General features: G+C 41.5%; 2 protein-coding genes across 3 annotated transcripts; both read left to right on the top strand.

Annotated features, from left to right (window-relative positions):
- Window positions 1-1,776: 1,776 nt before the first annotated feature.
- Window positions 1,777-10,803, top strand: slc2a11l (solute carrier family 2 member 11, like; the record flags this gene model as incomplete). Its single annotated transcript, XM_079734680.1, has 12 exons — window positions 1,777-1,800; window positions 1,903-2,001; window positions 2,313-2,477; window positions 4,075-4,195; window positions 4,418-4,547; window positions 5,239-5,387; window positions 5,497-5,684; window positions 7,545-7,655; window positions 8,107-8,208; window positions 10,143-10,218; window positions 10,325-10,452; window positions 10,579-10,803. The coding sequence occupies 12 exons, from the start codon at window positions 1,777-1,779 to the stop codon at window positions 10,801-10,803; spliced, it is 1,518 nt and encodes a 505-aa protein (XP_079590806.1).
- Window positions 10,804-11,398: 595 nt separating this feature from the next.
- nt5c2l1 (5'-nucleotidase, cytosolic II, like 1) lies at window positions 11,399-19,120 on the top strand. 2 transcript variants are annotated; one of them, XM_079734672.1, is made up of 19 exons: window positions 11,451-11,587; window positions 11,832-12,016; window positions 12,458-12,531; window positions 12,777-12,894; window positions 13,581-13,676; window positions 14,289-14,380; window positions 14,914-14,971; window positions 15,076-15,169; window positions 15,290-15,343; window positions 15,471-15,554; window positions 15,677-15,712; window positions 15,809-15,916; window positions 16,448-16,514; window positions 16,791-16,961; window positions 17,265-17,316; window positions 17,416-17,476; window positions 18,070-18,246; window positions 18,510-18,602; window positions 18,787-19,120. In XM_079734672.1, exons 2-19 carry the CDS (start codon window positions 11,973-11,975, stop codon window positions 18,823-18,825), a joined length of 1,518 nt encoding a protein of 505 aa, XP_079590798.1. In that variant the 5' UTR covers window positions 11,451-11,587; window positions 11,832-11,972; the 3' UTR covers window positions 18,826-19,120. The 2 variants fall into 2 exon arrangements, with proteins under 2 accessions (XP_079590799.1, XP_079590798.1); XM_079734673.1 differs by lacking the exon at window positions 11,832-12,016 and having other exon boundaries at window positions 11,399-11,587.
- Window positions 19,121-19,544: the final 424 nt, after the last annotated feature.

The following is a 19,544-nucleotide window of genomic DNA, read 5'->3' as shown; positions in this document are numbered from 1 at the left end:
TGAATGTTTCAGAAATGTTGAAGGAATTTAATAATCCATTGCTTGTATACATTGGGAAATAGTTGCAACTCTTTTCATAATTCACAAATTCATTTGAGTTTTGAAACAAGTCCCAAAGTTATTTGGCCTAGGGTAGCTTAAAGTTTTGGGGAAGTTCAAACTGTTTTGCTTGCTGATGGTTACTGACAAAAGGTGGCTGCTTCTGAAAAAGTCCCTGTGAAGAATTGTTTAGCTGATCTTTCCTAACAGTCATTCTTGTTTTAGTCATATAAACACAGCCCATACCATAAGCTTATGGGCCGCTACCCTGGAAATAAAGTCACTGATTTGTGAAAAACAAAATAAATAGTATTCCAACCAATCAACGACAAGGGGTTGGTGTTGTGGGGTCTGCTTAACCATTCACCCACCCTGCCTCCTAGGGTTCCCCCAGCAGTATCTCCACCCTCTCTTGTAACATAGGGGTAGCCTGAACTATATGAGGAGGTGACTTCTTCCTCTCCCAGAGTCTGCAGTGGAGAAGTGGATAAAAACACCAAATCAGTTGCCTCTCCATTCCTATAGATCTGCTCCACAATCCATACCGTGTGCAGTGTTTTGGTCAGCAGATTGTTTCATAGATCAAGTTAAATAGATAATTATTTACTTCATTCAATGAAAGCTGTCCTTCTGCCATTTCTTGTCACTGATTTTCATGAAAATACACAGTTGAGTTAAGGTCTCCCAGCATGATGCTAATATTTAACTATGCTGTTACTGAGGGTCAGGGCCAGGGTCTAGCAATTATTGAGATCAATAGACTTTTAACAGAAGCTCCCTAGTCATGCTGAGTCTCACACACACACACACACACACACACACACACACACACACACACACACACATACACATACACACACACACACACACACACACACACACACACACACACACACACATATATATTTCAAATAACAATCAGTTTTATAACCTTTATTTAGCACTGTTTTATTAAGATATCAAAAACATTCTACCCCACTTAAAAAATACAACATGTTTAAAAAATTAGGCATCATAATCTCTATTCTTTCAAACTACTAAACGATTAACGACATACTTCAACTTCAGCGTCTCTCAGTCTGTATTTTCCTCCTGCTCCTACAGCCTCTATTGATCCAACAAGTGAAGGTCAACCTTACTGTGAGGTGCTTTATGCATACTAATCACAGCCATATTGTCTTCCCCGTCACACATTACTTTGGTTTCAACATCACTAATCCCTTTGTTCATTTGCCCATATTAATTTGTTAAAATATCCCGTTTGTTTTTGCTCTTAAAGAAATGATTGAACTATTTATGCATTTCATATGAATTTTTTTATAAAAACGTTCATTGTTGTTCACCTAAACAATTGAGCATTATACTACAAAATGTATTTATTTAAATTTTCATTTATCTATAATAATTAGCCGGCCATTACGAAACATTCCAAATGTAAGTCCCAAACGCCTCAGACACTAATGTCTTCCTGCAGTCAAAGTCCAAGTTCAAATCTTTTACTGAAATTGTCCTTGCTGTCCCTGTACTGGACTCCTTTTACTAATGCAACAGCCCACACAAGGAGACCGTTCAAGACGATGAACTGAATAAATGGATATTCTTCTTTCTCCTTGTTTTAAAGAGCCTGTGGTTTAAAAACGTGACCATTTCAGTGAGCAGTTAATGTTTCAACACCACCAGTCTGAAAGCATCTGTATCTGACCACATCCTAGACAGGAAAAGGACGGTACTTCAGCAATGGCAAAGCAATCCACGTCTCTGGTGAGTGATGCTACTTTGTATCATTATTATGTGGCGTACAAGTGTATTTTTAAAGGAGCACCTTACTAGGATATGAAGATGAAACCTTCTCTTTTTCTGCAGCTAGAGTGTCCTCTCTTAGTTGCTGCGGTCTTCATTACTGGAATCGGTGGAACGTTTCAGTATGGCTTCAATATAGCAGTCATGACTTCTCCCTCTTTGGTAAGCAAAACTTCATAGATATAGAGCTTTATTTATAATATTTATAATATACACATGCATATCACATGCTTTGGGTCTTACTTGCAGAGTGTATTCAGTTACTGAGACGTTAAAGGATCTCTCTAGGTTCTCACCCTGGTTCTTGTTCTAAAATAGCAGTCCATAGAATCCATACGAACCCCTCACAAATATATGAGATTTTACTGAACATTGCAAACACACACACACACACGGACGCACACACGCACGCATGCACGCACATGCGCGCTTGCACGCGCGGTTGGTCACAAACTTATAAGTGGTGCTTGTAGTTTATAAAGGAGCTGGTGAACACAACGTCTACGGAGCGCTATGGGCTCCCTCTGGGGGAGAAGCAGGTGAATCAGATATGGTCCTTCCTGGTCTCCATCTTCTGCATCGGAGGTCTGCTGGGCTCTCTGCTGGCGGTACAAATGGGCAAGAAGTACGGCAGGTCAGTGGTTATTGCAGAGTCACCGTGACAGAAGAACGGTAAAGGATCACTAATTCGAAAGAACTCCAATCCACATGGATAGGGTTCAACACCTCTGTGTTTTTCCTTAGAGAAATAATGAATGACAGCCCCACACCAGGGTTCAGCCAGAAGACCAGAAGCCTCTCATTAGGAGGAGAGGGCACCCCCGTCCCCCTGACTCATTCTTCTGGTGATCAGGGTCCAACATTTCATTTTAGAATTTAGTATTTTTACCTGCCAGAGTGTAGAAATCCAGCGGCCAGGCAATCGTTTTAATATCCAACCCTGAATGGTTTGCAGGTTGCTGGTTGGCTGGTTAAAGGGGTTTATTTTGGAACATGTTCGTGATTATGATATTTCCCCTAAATAACACAATTTGATTCTTTATAAAAAAGTATTTCCAGTCAAATGTTGAGTTAATATACTTGTTGTTTCAACAAAAAGTCAAGTTGTTCCTGCATTTGGGTCATTCTGCTCTCTTTGTTGTCAAAGAGTCCATCTAGGATGTGGGTGTTGACACATGTCTCAATTCACGGTACACAGTATTGCAAAGTATAACAAGTTTGAGACTTCTCCCGTCGCTTTATCAACCTTTTCTGGAAGTGAGTCTGGTTCTAGAGAAATCGATACATTGACTGGAGGGCTCCAACTATCCATTTCATCCTTCGGATGGACGACACGAATCTCAAGAACATACCCAAAATGAGTCACTAATGTCAAGCCTGGTTGGTGTGACTTAGATTGGATCCTCCTCTCCTATCATCCTGAGAGCGAGCACCAGAAGATCTTCCGTTTGACTCAACTGAGTTTAACTCAACTGAAATGATTCTATTGGACTTTGGGAGATTTGGGATCATCATTGGAGGGCTATGGATCCAAGGGTTAGGGTTTGTGTCCACCAAGATTTTCTCCAGGGTCTGGCAGTAATTATGATGCTGATAGAAAACTAGAGGTCATACATTTGGGTGGCCCATCAAAGAAGGATTCAGGTACTTTGTGGTGGCCTGTTCCACATATGTGCAGAACAAGAAACCATGTCACAAAAATGGTCACGTTCCCTGAAACATGCAAATCCACCTCACGTTAAGCTGTCAGACTGTGAACCCTGAAATTGACCTCTGGCCCGGCAACAGGACTCCTGCCAGGAGAAAGTAATGACTCTCTTCCACCTTGGACGTCCACAATCCTGGACATTACCATCATCCAAGATTTTCAGTGTTGCCGTCTTGACCGTCCTCGGTCATATCCCTCTTCTAAGAATAAGCTAGGCTTAACTTCAGACTTCTAGACTGAGCTACAGCACCCTCCTTTAACTCATTTTGGCAAATCAGACCCACATCTAGCCAATATGAAACTGTACTGACCGACGGACTGAGACCATCAGTTGTCAGTCTTGAGTTGCCAATGCTTCACGTTAACCATGTCCCTGTTTGCTTGTTTTCAAGTATGTATTTTTTGAAACCTTGTCTACTGCTTCTTTTCTTTTGTGTTTTTTTGTCTGCCAGTCTCTTTTTGACAAATTGTTAAGAAAATGCCTCAGTCCAAGTTGATATCTTCTAATCTCTTTAATCCTAAGAAAGCAATGTCTTCTGATGAACAATCTGGTGGCCATCGTGGCTGCAGTTTTGATGATACTGAGTAAAAGAGCTGTGTCCTTTGAGATGATCATGGTTGCACGTTTTCTCTATGGCCTCAACACCGGTAAGCCCATAAGAATATCCTGTACCTATTTATATTTTCCCTTTTGCTATAGATTCTCATGGATAGTTACTCAATAACTCTCCTCACCATCAACAAAGGCATGCACACAATCATACACACCATAATAAATGTATATTTGGAATGAAAAGATAATTAGCCACTCAATTATGGATAATCGACTGCTCTTTCTCTAAATCATGTCTCCCTGTGGTTCTTCTCAAGGGGTCATCTTAACCGTTCATCCGATGTATTTGGTTGAATCCGCCCCGAAAAATTTGCGAGGAGCGGTGGGTGTGACTACTGCTACCTTTTCCTCTTTAGGGAAGTTCTTTGGTCAGCTCCTGGGGATCAGGTGAGTGAACGCATACACACCAGAGAAGTGTGTTGAGTCTCACTGTGTTGAAATAACAATGCTGATCCATTAGACATGTCCTGGGGATTGGCTGACACATCTGATTGTGTTATTTTATTAATGTTGGCCACAGACAATTCACACATTGTTTTGAGTGTAAATGTTTGGAAAATTAGGGAAAGGCCTTTGAGAATTAACTGCACATTTTGATAGTTGGATCTAGACATGGCTACAGACAATTCACACATTGTTTTGAGTTTAAATGTTTAGAAAATTAGGGAAAGGCCTTTGAGAATGAACTGCACATTTTGATAGTTGGATCTAGACATGGCTACAGACAATTCACACATTGTTTTGAGTTTAAATGTTTAGAAAATTAGGGAAAGACCTTTGAGAATTAACTGCACATTTTGATAGTTGGATCTAGACATGGCTACAGACAATTCACACATTGTTTTGAGTTTAAATGTTTAGAAAATTAGGGAAAGGCCTTTGAGAATGAACTGCACATTTCGATATTTGGATCTAGACATGGCTCTATTTTGGTATTAACTACCCCCCCCCCCCCCCCTCCCCCCAACCACCAATATCACACCCTTTTAATGGCATAGCATGAGAGACTGCACATTTGACATTATAATCTGAAACTATCCAGTACTGATAATGGGATTGATTGATGGTTCCTCTGCAGAGAGTTGCTGGGAACAGAGGAACTCTGGGTATGGCTACTAGGTTTTGGTGGGTTTGTTGCCCTGTTCCAGCTCTTCACCCTTCCTCTACTGCCAGAGTCCCCCCGGTACCTCCTGCTGAACAGGGGAGACCAGGAGGGCTTTGAAAGAGGTCAGCCTACCAACCTCAAACCCAATATAACGTCAAGTACCTTTGAATGCCACATCTAGCATCATGTCTTTAAGCATAAGGCCTTTGTGTTGTGTCCATTCTCCCTCAGCTGTTAAGAGGTTGTGGGGTTCCAGGGACTACAGTGTGGAAACTCAGGAGATGCTGCAGGAGAAAAAAGAACTTCAGGACATTAAAATCCACTCAGTTATCGAGCTGTTGCAGAGCCGCCCCTTGCGCTGGGTGGTGCTGACAATCATTGTTAACTTCGTAACCATACAGATGTGTGGCATCAATGCTGTGAGTGATACTCAGTCACTATAACCGTATGTGTGTTGCAACGATTTTATATCAAGGGTGGTTTGCGATTATCTCGAGTCATGATCAGTTTATCTTTAATTCAACCTTTTAAGTAGTGTTCTGCAAACAATTAAAGACCTCGATGGAGTCTTCCACATGTGATGTCATGAACTACAAAGTATAAAATCACATATTGAAATAAACATTGTAAAGGGGAACTAAATGCATTTCTCCTTGCCCCTGCCCCTGGGAATATTACAGCGAATAGAAGCTTAAATCTGAAACCAGATGAGTATTTTCTCAATCTCAATGTACCATCACATAAAGGCAGGGGTTAAGGCATAAACCAAACCCCAACCTTTCTTTAACTGCATACAGTTCTTGATAAGCGTTCGCAAGACCAATCCAAAAGGCTGGTTGTTAAACTGCCCACATCTATATTTGGTCCGCTGCCCAAAAACCATCAACATTCAACTGTTGAATGTCGGCCAACGCCAACAACCACCGACGGGTGTTGCACGTAGTTACTATATGTTGTTAACATCTTTAAAGTTGTGAGCGATTACAACATGTTGCTAGCATCTTTACAGATCCGAACGATTACAAGCCTAGGATACAGTATATTTACGTTTATTTCAGATTTTTCATTGCTACAACTCTCTACAATTCTCTCATAAGTATCGCCATCAAAAAATCCAATGATACATTCAGATGTACTAGCCCTACCACACTAAATATTGAATGGATTTTCTTTAAATTCAGCAGTAACAAGTTTAGGTAGACTAGGTTAGGTGAAGGTCAATGATAATAACTAAGGGGGGCATATCTTCTCCAAACTTAATTTCACTGCATAGCAGGAAAAATAACTAAATAAAGCCAAAATGGAGATTTATTGTCCATTAAGTATGTATCAATTTATCTGACACCCCAAAGGCCAGATGAGGCTAACTTTAATATTAATTTTGTTAAACTCTAAGGCCATGTTTCTTCAAATGTTCAACAAATATGCTGAAACATTGTTTGCAGCTCTCATTACTCTATTTGATTTAGAATGCCTTTTACTATCGGAGGCCCCTCTATAAGCGGTAGAAAATCCAGTAGGTCCGAGATCGTTTATTGGCCTGTGGCATGTGCCACCGCGACCATTGACATACCATGGCATATGCCGTTCAGGAACGGTATGTGCCGTTCCACCTGAACAGCAGTTACCGATCCTAAACGGCATATGCCGTTCCTGAACGGCATATGCCATGGTATGTCAGTGGTCGCGGTGGCACATGCCACAGGCCAATAAACGATCTCGGCGTCTCTCTGTATCTCCGTGACAAAACAGGATGATGCGTGACGCAGCGTAATTTAGCGTAACGCAGCGTAACGTTGCGTAAAGAAACGTACCAATGCGTAACGTTGCGTAACATCGCCCCTTTCAGTCATTGGTTTCCAGTCCCGCACTCTGCCGTCTACCTCCAGAAGTTCTGCTATAACATGGTAGTACCGCTGGATCTGAGTTCACAGAGCTGAAAGCCCCGGCATTGTTTTGGACTTAAAGCAAAATAAACATCTAAGAAAAGGAAAACAACAATGAATGGAAGTGTAAAAAGCATTCAAAGTGTAAAACAATCAACAAGGGAGGGGATGAGGAGATGAGTTGAGTGGGGCATCAGAAAACCCTTGCGTTTAGTCGTAGTAGTAAATTAAGCTCAACCAGTCAACACCTCGCTATTCTCATCACACATAGTTTGCCAAACGCCAGTATCTATATTTGTTCAACACATTCAGGCTGAAAGCATATTCTCATATTTAGGTATATATATATAACATTTTCTGCCCGCATATCAACATATCTTTCTCGTACTTAAGGTGTACTTTTATTCCACCGAAGTGTTCAGTGCAGCAGGGATCCCAAAAAGCCAACTGAATTACGTAACCTTTGGGACTGGGTTGTGTGAGGTCATCTCTTCTGTGATCTGTGTAAGTCCCCCAGTACGTATTTGTTCTACTGATATACAGCAAGTTGAATTTAAAGAAAGTAAAGAAAGTTAAAGAAAGTAAATACACATAACCTGCTGGAATAGCAAAGACATACCTGACAGGTTTTGTACATTTAGAAAAATTAGTAAAACCACCACAGATATAGTCTCCTACCTTAATAAAGCTTCCTTGGTTTTATCATAAATTCTATTCTATCTTGTGACCTTCTCTATGAAGAACCATTTTCTAAATTATACAATAAATATAAATATTATAAATATAGTATTAGTCGTGTATGTTGACTATGATGTATTTGTATTGCTAAAACACTACAATCAACAAGTGTGACCTTCGAATCTCCTTGTGAGGCCCTCATGCTGGCCATTACTGGGGGCACCTAACACCTAATTCAGGGGGCAGGGTTCATGTGATGTTCCTTTGGGGCTTGCAGGCTGTAGCTGTTGGAAGCATAGGAAGAAAAAAGCTTCTGATTGGTGGCTACGGATGCATGGCTGTTACCCAGATGTTGCTTACCATCACCCTTAACATGCAGGTAGTAAGACTCCAACCCAATGCCATTAAAACAACATCGCTGCAACCACACACATCCATGTGGAATCACCTGCCCCTCACTTCCAGAGGAAAGGCACCAGTCAGGAAGGTATCAGAATCAGAATCAGAGTTAATTTTATTAAATCATATTGTTCAAGTACACAAGAGTAACATTTTTAGGCTTAGTTCCTCAACAGCCACATAGCAGCAAAAATACAAGATAAAGTAAATAAAGATAAGTAAAAATGATATATATATATACAGTGGGGCAAAAAAGTATTTAGTCAGCCACCAATTGTGCAAGTTCTCCCACTTAAAAAGACGAGAGAGGCCTGTAATTTTCATCATAGGTAAACCTCAGCTATGAGAGACAAAATGAAAAAAAAAATCCAGAAAATCACATTGTCTGATTTTTTAAGAATTTATTTGCAAATTATGGTGGAAAATAAGTATTTGGTCATCTACAAACCAGCAAGATTTCTGGCTGTCACAGACCTGTAACTTCTTCTTCTTTAAGAGGCTGTTTACCTGTATTAATGGCACCTGTTTGAACTCCTTATCAGTATAAAAGACACCTGTCCACAACCTCAAACAGTCACACTCCAAACTCCACTATGGCCAAGACCAAAGAGCTGTCAAAGGACACCAGAAACACAATTGTAGACCTGCACCAGGCTGGGAAGTCTGAATCTGCAATAGGTAAGCAGCTTGGTGTGAAGAAATCAACTGTGGGAGCAATTATTAGGAAAAGGAATACATACAAGACCACTGATAATCTCCCTCGATCTGGGGCTCCATGCAAGATCTCACCCTGTGGGGTCAAAATGATCACAAGAACGGTGAACAAAAATCCCAGAACCACACGGGGGGACCTAGTGAATGACCTCCAGAGAGCTGGGACCAAAGTAACAAAGGCTACCATCACTAACACACTACGCCGCCAGGGACTCAAATCCTGCAGTGCCAGACGTGTCCCCCTGCTAAAGCCAGTGCATGTCCGGGCCCGTTTGAAGTTTGCTAGAGAGCATTTGGATGATCCAGAACAGGATTGGGAGAATGTCATATGGTCAGATGAAACCAAAATAGAACTTTTTGGTAAAAAGTCAACTCGTCGTGTTTGGAGGAGAAAGAATGCTGAGTTGCATCCAAAGAACACCATACCTACAGTGAAGCATAGGGGTGGAAACATTATGCTTTGGGGCTGTTTTTCTGCCAAGGGACCAGGACGTCTGATCCGTGTGACGGAAAGAATGAATGGGGACATGTATCGTGTACCTATTTTGAGTGAAAACCTCCTTCCATCAGCAAGGGCACTGAAGATGAAACGTGGCTGGGTCTTTCAGCATAACAATGACCCCAAACACACCGCCCAGGCAACGAAGGAGTGGCTTCGTAAGAAGCATTTCAAGTTCCTGGAGTGGCCTAGCCAGTCTCCAGATCTCAACCCCATAGAAAATCTTTGGAGGGAGTTGAAAGTCTGTGTTGCCCAGCGAAGGCCCAGAAACATCACTGCTCTAGAGGAGATCTGCATGGAGGAATGGGCCGAAATACCAGCAGCAGTGTGTGAAAACCTTATAAAGACTTACAGAAAACGTTTGACCTCTGTCATTGCCAACAAAGGGCATGTAACAAAGTATTGAGATGACCTTTTGTTATTGACCAAATACTTATTTTCCACCATAATTTGCAAATAAATTCTTTAAAAATCAGACAATGTGATTTTCTAAATTTTTTTTTTCATTTTGTCTCTCATAGCTGAGGTATACCTATGATGAAAATTAGAGGCCTCTCTCATCTTTTTAAGTGGGAGAACTTGCACAATTGGTGGCTGACTAAATACTTTTTTGCCCCACTGTATATATATAAATAAGTATAAATGTGAATGTAGTGAATGGCATGTGTAAATAAATACTCCATTTGTCTCTTGTTCCCCAGGATCATGTCAAGTGGATGCCTTACTGCAGCATCGTCCTCATCTTCCTCAGCATCTTCTCCTTCTCCTGCGGCCCCTGTAGGTCATACAAAACACCTCAATCTATCTATAAAACATCATATGCTTATGGCCTGATTGTATTGTATATGTGTGTGGTCATTAGTTTGGTTTGGTTTTGGTTCAGCGGGAGTGACCATGTCTCTGCTGGCGGAGTACTTCACCCAGTCCTACAAACCGGCGGGCTACGCTCTGGCCTGCAGCATCAACTGGATCGGTCTCTTTGTCGTGGGGATGGTCTTCCCTCTCCTTGTGGTAGGTCTGGCACTGCCCAATGCGGGACATTACCACACAGGCCTCACACCATATGCAGTAATGTTGGATGTTTCCTGCTGCTCATCATTGCTTGTTGTTTTTGTGTTTCTGTTTCTGTTTGTTCAGACCCATCTGAAAAGCTTTTGTTTTCTGATTTTCCTGTTCTTCACCATCGCCCTTGCAACGTTTGTATGGTTCAACGTTCCTGAAACCAACAACTTATCTCCCCTGGAGATACAGGAAGCGTTTCGCAAGATGCACACTAAGACTGAAAAGGGTGGTGGGCCTGCTACACCCTGTGGAACGACCGATAATGAAATACATGGTCTGAAGTGTCAGACCAAACTCTGACGGCATGTGTTTCTATGTTATGTTTATATTATAGTGAAACTGGAGTGACATGGTGGAACTGGAAGGGTAATGACCTAGGGTTATCACCAGTAGGCCTACGCTCTGGCCTTCTGCCAACTGTTTATTTAGCCCAGCCTATATCTATGACAATCATCTAAGAGTACGACCTACAAATATGTTCACAATAACAATTCCTGAATATCACGTCATCTCGATATAAATGACGATTTGTTACTATTGGATTTGGTATTTTTTTTTGCACTAATGACATGCCAATTTATAGTACAAGTATTAAAAGGAGACAACACATTTTATATTAATAAATACAAATTGTGTAGTTGACGATAAAGCCTTATTATTGTTCAAACATAAGCATAATCAAGCATTATTCGCACATTGGCCTACCCAACCGCCCAATGCGTAATTCCTCGGCCCCTTGGCATCTGTGCGCCTCTGATAACATAATCTGGGGGTTGAAGTGAGGCGATGAGCGTGCTTCAGAGCAAATGTACGTACATGAGAGTTTCACAGAGGGGTGTAACCCCGTGCGTGTGTCGTCAGGGAACCACCAGCAAAACGAAACGACGTCTATTATAAAAGTGGCAAACGTCAAAGTCGCGAATGCCTGGCCACACTGGAGGGGCGATCGCAGACGACAGATGGAACTTTTAAACTCCGAATTTGGGGGGGGAATCCTGCAGCTGCTGGAAGAGAGTTCAGAGCTGGACAGCGATCCGCAAATCATCCCACATGGCACTAAACCACACAGAGCCCTACATCAAACGTAAGCCACTCACGGTGTAATGTATGAATCAGTCTATAGAGACCTGCATAAGATCTTCCTTTTATTTATTTATATATGCATGAATACAATGAAATCGAAATGTGCTATTTCATGTACCCAAATGCCTCTGGCAAATGGTAATAGCTAAACGGCACACAACAGTGTGGATAAGACTCCAAAGCTAATGAAACATCTATTGAGTGTACCTGTTGAACATGAACTCTATCTCTTGTTGACTTGATAGGTGATTGCCATTGATGTGTTGAGCAAGATGTCAACTCAACAAGAGACTGTGTGAATTATTCAGAGAAACCAAATCCACAGGGCTAGGAATGTGTCACGAGGCTACTGCAGAGTATGGGTCTACCATAGCAGACCTCCCTCCATGGGCGTCCAATCTGACCCAAACCTAGAATTGATAAAAGAAAAGTAAGTGTATTTCAGTGTAACTGAAATATCCTAGTGATTACTAAGGAGGATATACGATTCTGAATTTATATTTTTAGACTCCTAGTAGACATGGACTATTACTAACTAGTAGATTAGGACTATTACCCAATCACTAGTAGACTATGACTATTATTAACTATACTAGACTAGGACCTATAGCTCTTAAGTGGAGGATAGTATATTTTTTATAGTATCAAACAATACGGTCTGAATAGAGTTAAGGAGGCCTTAAGCCTGAACCTTAAGTGTTATGCCCGCCCACTTGCGTTCAGTGTCACCACTACAACAAAATGTCTGTTTAGGTCATAAGATGCATGTTTGCAATGGGGGAAACACATTTTGTTTTCGAATGCATAATATGTCAGGGGACATGAGATCAAAGTTTCAGAGTTGGCCTGCGTGTTCCTTGTTTTTTTCCAGGGTGTTTGTCAACAGAAATCTGACGCTGGAGAGCATAAAGTGTTTTGGGTTCGACATGGATTACACCTTGGCAAGTACGTCGGCTCCCCTACGTACGTCTGAAAACACGGAACGCTTTCCAAGTTTATCTTACCTGTGATGCTTTCCACTGTCTGTCTGTCTGTCTGTCTGTCTGTCTGTCTGTCTGTCTGTGTGTCTGTGTGTGTGTGTGTGCCTGTGGGGGTCTGTGTTTTGGTGTATATATTTGTGTATGTGTACATATGTGCATTTGTGTTTGTGTGTGTTTTGTGTTTGTCTGCGTGTGTGTGTGTGTGTGCAGTGTATAAATCTCCTGACTTCGAGAGTATGGGCTTTGAGCTGATCAGAGACAGATTGGTGTCCGTCGGCTATCCTCACGAACTCGTGCGCTACAAGTATGACCCCAGCTTCCCAACGCGGTGAGTTCAGCCCTTCCATGTCCGTGCTACTCAAGGCCTTTACGCGCTTCCTGCGTCAGGACGGTCTTGTGGGTGGTGACCAATCAGTGTATTATTGGTCCTGGGCCGAAAAAAACCTCCAGAGGTTGGTCACAGGTTGGATTTTCATGCCCACAGTAAAATAGGAAAGACGCCTAAACTTACCTGCTCCTTAATGACTTGGATATAAGTCTCTATGGGAAAAAAGTGTCTGCTTGAATGAATAAATAATCGTCAAGTGCCTATCAAATAAGAAATTTATGGTGCACTCATTTCCACCCAATCTTCTGTTATGAAAGTGTAGCACTTATCCCTTCCATATGCCACCTAGGAGGCTTTAATGGGCACCGCTGACACCGAGACAGGTTGAGGATGTGAACAAAACTGGTTTAATGTACTGTTGGAAATTCGTTGAAATCTTGCAGAGCAGGTGTTTAATGCTGCCATGTCCTGGATCTCCCTGTTTTGATTGGTGACTCCTGGTTTAACCAGTGCAGGCTTGTCTAATGCACTACAGGTGGTGAGCCTCACCCAGCCCCAGAGTCTAATCATTCTGACACGGGCCATGTGAGGCTGCACAAACCAGACATCAACCGCACACACTCCACAGACAGCTGTCTCATTTCAATATGAGCTTGTCAACCAATTGTCTTCGTTCTGTCTCATAGTGGTCTAGTGTTTGACACCAACTACGGAAACCTGCTCAAAGTAGATTCAAACGGAAACGTTCTACTCTGCAGTCACGGCTTTAACTTCCTTCCCAAGTAAGTTCCCCTAGGTCACCCAGCCCTGTACTTTATGCCATTAAAAGGACAACTAGACCTCCCTTGTTTTCATTCGTGGCCTGTAGGGCAGCCGGCTCCCCTGTTAACGCCTTATCAGTTCAGTTTCAATAAGCAGAGGACAGATGTGTTGCATCCCAGCTTATCCGCAGGGGGTAACCCTTTTAAGGGACTGACATTGTTCACGGGTTCACGGCATGTACACGGTAGGGACGCGAAGTCTTGAGACTGAGCCTTTCATGTTCCAGCCGTCCGTGTCCCATATTCTTTGTTGTTTGACTGCACTTCATGTAAAATACATGAACAAATTCATGTTTTCTTCATGTATTTTTTTCTCAAAGATACCAAACAATAGACAAAGACAAGGGAACACAAGGGATAGGGCCCGAACTGTTACAGATATTAAAATAATAAGATCTTTAAGCTGTAAGCACATGCTTATGTTTGCTATTGGCTAAGTGCCATTGAATAGTTTAATTAAAATAAAATGTAAATATAAAAAGAAGGATTATCCCATTCTTCTTTATACAATCCACTCTGTAGTTCTTATAATTGACGGGTATTTTGCTGATTGTGTTCATGTTTGTGTCCCAGAGAGGCCATTAAGGACTACTACCCTAACGAGTTCATTCAGAGAGGCGACATCGATCGCTTCTATACCCTTAACACTCTCTTCAATCTCTCAGGTAAACGCCTGCACCCCTTCGGCCATTTAAGAAGATCTGTGAAAAACAATCGATCTTTGCAATGGAACTTATAATGTAGCTATTATTTGGGCTCATCTCCACAATTAAAGTTGCAATCAGCAATTTTGCAGATCAACTGTTTTGATTAAATTGTGTTTTGATTGAGTCTCATTGTTCTCGTACATTAGCTTCAATAGCAATGGCCCCTATAAACAAATACATGAGAACCATGAGACTAAATCAAAACACAATTTAACCAAATCAGTGGATCGGCCAAATTGCTGATTGCAGCTTTAACTGAATTAATTATAACAAATCTAGAGAATGACTTTCACTATGTTAATAGATTTTTTATTGGGATTTCTTCCCAATAATTCTGTCCCACCAACCCCCCTTAAGAAAATGACTGTGGCCGTCATCTAGCGATAACTGTAGCTACAATTCAAGCCACTAGAGGCTGCTAGAGGGACAATTTACATAGTGCAGCTTAAATGAAAGTAACTCACGATCACATTTCTACATTGCTGCTACAGAGACGTATCTCTATGCTTGCCTGGTAGGATTCTTCACCCGAGCAAAGAGATACACAAAGTGAGTATGTACCTTATTTTATACTCTTTACATCCGTATTAATATTAATTAAAGTAGTAGTTTTTCAAACATAACAATAACATATGTTGGGTAATATGCTTCAGCCAACTAACGGGTTTCCAGCACGGAGACCTCTTCATGTCCTTCAGAACTATGTTTCATGATGTGAGAGATGCCATGGACCATATTCATGAAACGGTATGAAATCAAATCATTTGCTTCTTGAAATCAGGAACTTTCTGATTTATTTTTCATTTATTTTATCAAAACCTGCATGTAATACGGTTTATGTTTTAATGGTTGTTTGTGTTCACACAGGGCATTCTGAAGGAGAGGACCCTGAAGAATCTGGATAAATTTGTTATTAAAGATGTAAGTTTAAGATAAACATAGCTATAGGTGTTTGATACTTTTCCACGTAGATGTGAGGTGCTTGTAGATTCTAGATTACGTTCTTGTTTATATAAATTGGCTTTCCGACTTGGTTCCCTTCTTACAGCCAAAAATTCCAATACTTTTGACGAGAATAAGGGAGGTAGCCAAAGTATTTCTGGCCACCAATAGTGACTATGGATACACTGAGGTAGGTTCCCAAAAGTATCTACATAAATCCCCAAATCCCCCAAATTCGATTTATTAAATACAAAGATTAACATTTTAAACTGGCTCACATTTTCCACATATTTTCTCATTTCTTTCCCCAAGGCCATAATGACATATTTGCTGGAAAATGGCACAAAGGTAAAAGTGAAAAGTGTTCTGTAAAGTAGGCTAACTTTCATCGGCATGTTTTCGACGAGCTACCCTGAAATCTCATGTGGACAATCTTCCTTCCAGCCTGGTAGTCACAAAAAAACCTGGCGTTCGTTCTTCGACCTCATCGTGGTGGATACGAGGAAGCCCCTGTTCTTCGCAGAGGGCACCTTACTGAGACAAGTGAACACGGTATGGAGGTTTCACTCTGCTGCTATTGGAGACGTTAGCTGAGGTTGGAGATACGTAAAGAAGGAGCCACAACGGGCTGTCCTGTTATTTGAAAATTATGTATGCAATGTTATCTAACCGAAAGGAGGCCCGGTTTGATTACCACTACCGAAGAACATTCTGTTATAACTGGCCCCACTGGAGTATTTTACCCCACTTGTACTGCACTTACCATCGAATGATTACAAATGGGTTACTTTCATCTATAGCCTTATTGTTGTTATCGGCTTAATCAGCTGAAATTAGAATATTCTTCCATGGCGCTTTGAGCAGCTTGTTTTTGCGTTTTCAAGGAAACATCTGGTGGATTGTTCCATTTGACTTTGGTTAATGTTTGATTTTAAGCGCATTGTTTCAAAACTGTTAAAAGGCAAGAGTCCCATTATTAAAAACAAATTCACACCTTGGAACGTTATTGACCAATTAGCATCAGGTACTAAGAAACTCTGTCATACAAACTCTCATCTCCTATCTGTCTGTTCTGGTCCTCAGGACAATGGGATGCTCCGTATTGGGACTTACACTGGGGACCTTCAACATGGAACTGTGTACTCTGGAGGTTTGTGTGTGTGTCTGTCTGTCTGAGTGTGTGTGTGTGTGTGTGTGTATTTCCATGTATAATAAGCAAAATAAATAAATAATGGGAATTTTACAGACCAAAATGATGTCATACATCTGCAGCCAAGTCTTATTTTGATTATCTACCAAGAGAAAAAATCAAGCAAATAATTATGCATTCACTGGACTGTAGGGAATTGTCATCAAATTACAAATTAAATCAACTAAGAATAGTGCATTCTATCCTAATCCCATACGTGTGTTCGCCTGTACACAGGCTCATCAGACATCATCGTTGACCTGCTGGACATGAAGGGTGAGGACATCCTCTACGTGGGGGACCACATCTTCGGGGACATCCTGAAGTCTAAGAAGCGTCAGGGCTGGAAGACCTTCCTGGTGGTCCCGGAGCTCACTGACGAGCTGAGGGTGTGGAAGGACAAGAGAGGTGAGACAGAACAACCCCTTCGTCATCCTCATGCTCATCATCATCACACCTTGGATGCTTTATCTGACATGAGATTGATTGGTTCTGTATAACCGTCTGTCGCTTTTGTTTGCTGTCTGTCTGCCTGCCTGTTTGTCGATTTGTCTGTCTGTGCCTGCTTGCCTGTTGTTTTGCATGTATGTTTGTGTGTCTGACTGATGGGTCTGTCTGAATGTCTGTCCATCCGTCTGTCCTGTCTGTCTTTCTGTCTGTCTGTCAATCTCTCTGTCTGTCCGTCTGTCTGTCGGCCATCCGTTCCTCCAGATCTGTTTGAAGAGCTGAAGCATCTAGACATCTACCTGGCGGAGCTCTATAAGTGAGTCCATGAGGATCTGTCTGACCTGTTCAGTGGATCTTGAGATAACTCACATGGGTCACACACGTCTCTCTGTGGGATTTCCATTTTATTTTTCAGGCATCTGGACAGCGGCAGCACAGAACGCCCAGACATCAGCTTCATTCAGACCCGGGTGAAGGTATGTTTGAACAGATATTCTCACAGTGCATGTCACTCACCTAGAGCTGACGGATGGCACTGCCGTTTCTAACACATTACACTTAAACAAAAGCCCTTAAATCTTACCTATTGCACCGTTAATACTTCTTGGCAGATATCTGAGTTAACCATCCGAAAACATTCTCAGGAGTAATTGTTAAGCAAGGATTCAGTGATCCTTATAGAAACAATTCCAGCTAGACAGCCTGAAACATGCAGGTTATTGCAAGCTGTTATCTTCCTACTCCAAACTCCTAATTATATACTTACCTCAAAGGCATTTAATCGGATACCAGACACACAACTAAGCCTCCTTTTGAAAACAGAAGGTTTGCTTGTTTGAAGTGTGATTACTATGCACTAAATAGCACCACAGCTATTTACTTAATGCTGTTATCTAGAGCATCTTACATTAAGTTGAAATAGCATCAAGGAGCTGGTAGGGCAGGTAGACAGGTAGATCATGTAGGCTTGCGGCTCCAGCATGCCCTCAGGTAGGCCTCGGACATCGGCGATCAAACCCAGTTCAGCCACTCGTATCCTCCCCCTTGGTTTCCTACCGTCCTTCCGCAGGTGGTGACCCACAAGATGGACTCGTCCTACAGGCAGATGGGAAGTCTGCTGCGCAGCGGCTCTAGACAGACTCTGTTTGCCAATCAGCTGATGCGGTACGCCGACCTGTACTCCTCCAGCTGCATGAACCTGCTCCACTACCCCTTCAGCTACCTGTTCATGGCCCCGCCCGTCCTGGTCAGTGCCCCCTCTCTACTGGCCCTGTTTGGTTCTTCATCTCCATTCAGCAGGATGGGGGAAACGGTTTTTGAATAGAGATGTTTTCTGTCTTAAAAGGTTCTGGGCACATTGTGCCTTTTGGTTAACAGATTGGGTTTTCCATTTTTTTTTTTTTGGGTTTTCCATTTTTTGAATGCAGGTTTTTTCCTCGTGTCAACACAGCCATGATAGATTCACACGATCAATACAAAAGTACACAATGCAATGATGGATTCTTTCAGATGCCGCATGAGTGTTTAGTGAAGCCCCACGGTGACTCCCCTGCAGTGCAGCTCGCCCTCACCAATTACATCCGCAAGAGCTGCTCCGACAAGGTGAGACCGCCACAGAGTCCCTCTGCTGGTTCCTGGGTCCCATTTGGTTATATTTATATGTGAGAAAGACTCTGAATTCACTATGAATCCACAATCCTTTGGATTAAAGTGTCCATTTAAGTACCAATAATTAATAGTTCAACATTTAACATTTATTAACTTATTTTCTTCTGCTCCTCTTAAGACCAGCGAGCAGAGCAGTACAGAAGGTTCCGAGGAGTGAGGTGAACTTGCTGTATTCGCTTTTTAAAGTTAACTTATTGTGCCACCTGCTGGATACATATTCGTATGTTTATCATGTTTACACTATTTATACTGTGTGTAATGTAATATATATATATATATATATATATATATATATGTGTGTGTGTGTGTGTTTGCATGTGTGTATAAATGTGTGTGTGTATACATACATTACATTGTGTGTATGTATTACATACAAATATATATATACATATATTCCAAAGGAGTTCGATTCCATGGCTTTTCAACATGTATTTACATATGATTCGTATTGTATTGTTCTTTTTTCTTGTTGAATTAATAATGTATTTCAAAAAAAAATTATTATTGACCTCTAAGCCAACAACACATGGAAACCCATTATACTATCTTTTTTCTTTTAAAGCATTTTTCAATTCGTACTCAATCAATTTGATTTTGTCTTTCTTTTAGTTGTAATTATTATTCCTATAATTTATCCTTTATCCTACATTGCTGTTATAACCATGTTATTCTGTTCTCAATTCACGTACATTCGAGACATAAATGTGTGTCTGGAGTCACCCGGCGAGGACGGTCTCCATGGAAACCTAACGTAATGATGTCATGTAGGACACGTAACAATGTTGTTAGAATATAAACACACACACACACACACACACGCACACACACACACACACACATACACACACACACACACACACACACACACACACACAC

The sequence above is a fragment of the Pollachius pollachius genome (assembly GCF_949987615.1).
Source record: "Pollachius pollachius genome assembly, chromosome: 4".
NCBI lineage: Eukaryota > Metazoa > Chordata > Actinopteri > Gadiformes > Gadidae > Pollachius > Pollachius pollachius.
This window is presented reverse-complemented; position numbering and strand designations above follow the sequence as displayed.

Coding starts and splice junctions, on each gene's coding strand:
- nt5c2l1 (XM_079734673.1), top strand. CDS start 11,463: ATGGAACTTTTAAACTCCGAATTTGGGGGGGGAATCCTGCAGCTGCTG. Junction 12,532..12,776: donor CATGGATTACACCTTGGCAA/GTACGTCGGCTC, acceptor GTGTGTGTGCAG/TGTATAAATCTCCTGACTTC. Junction 15,170..15,289: donor TGGACCATATTCATGAAACG/GTATGAAATCAA, acceptor GTGTTCACACAG/GGCATTCTGAAGGAGAGGAC.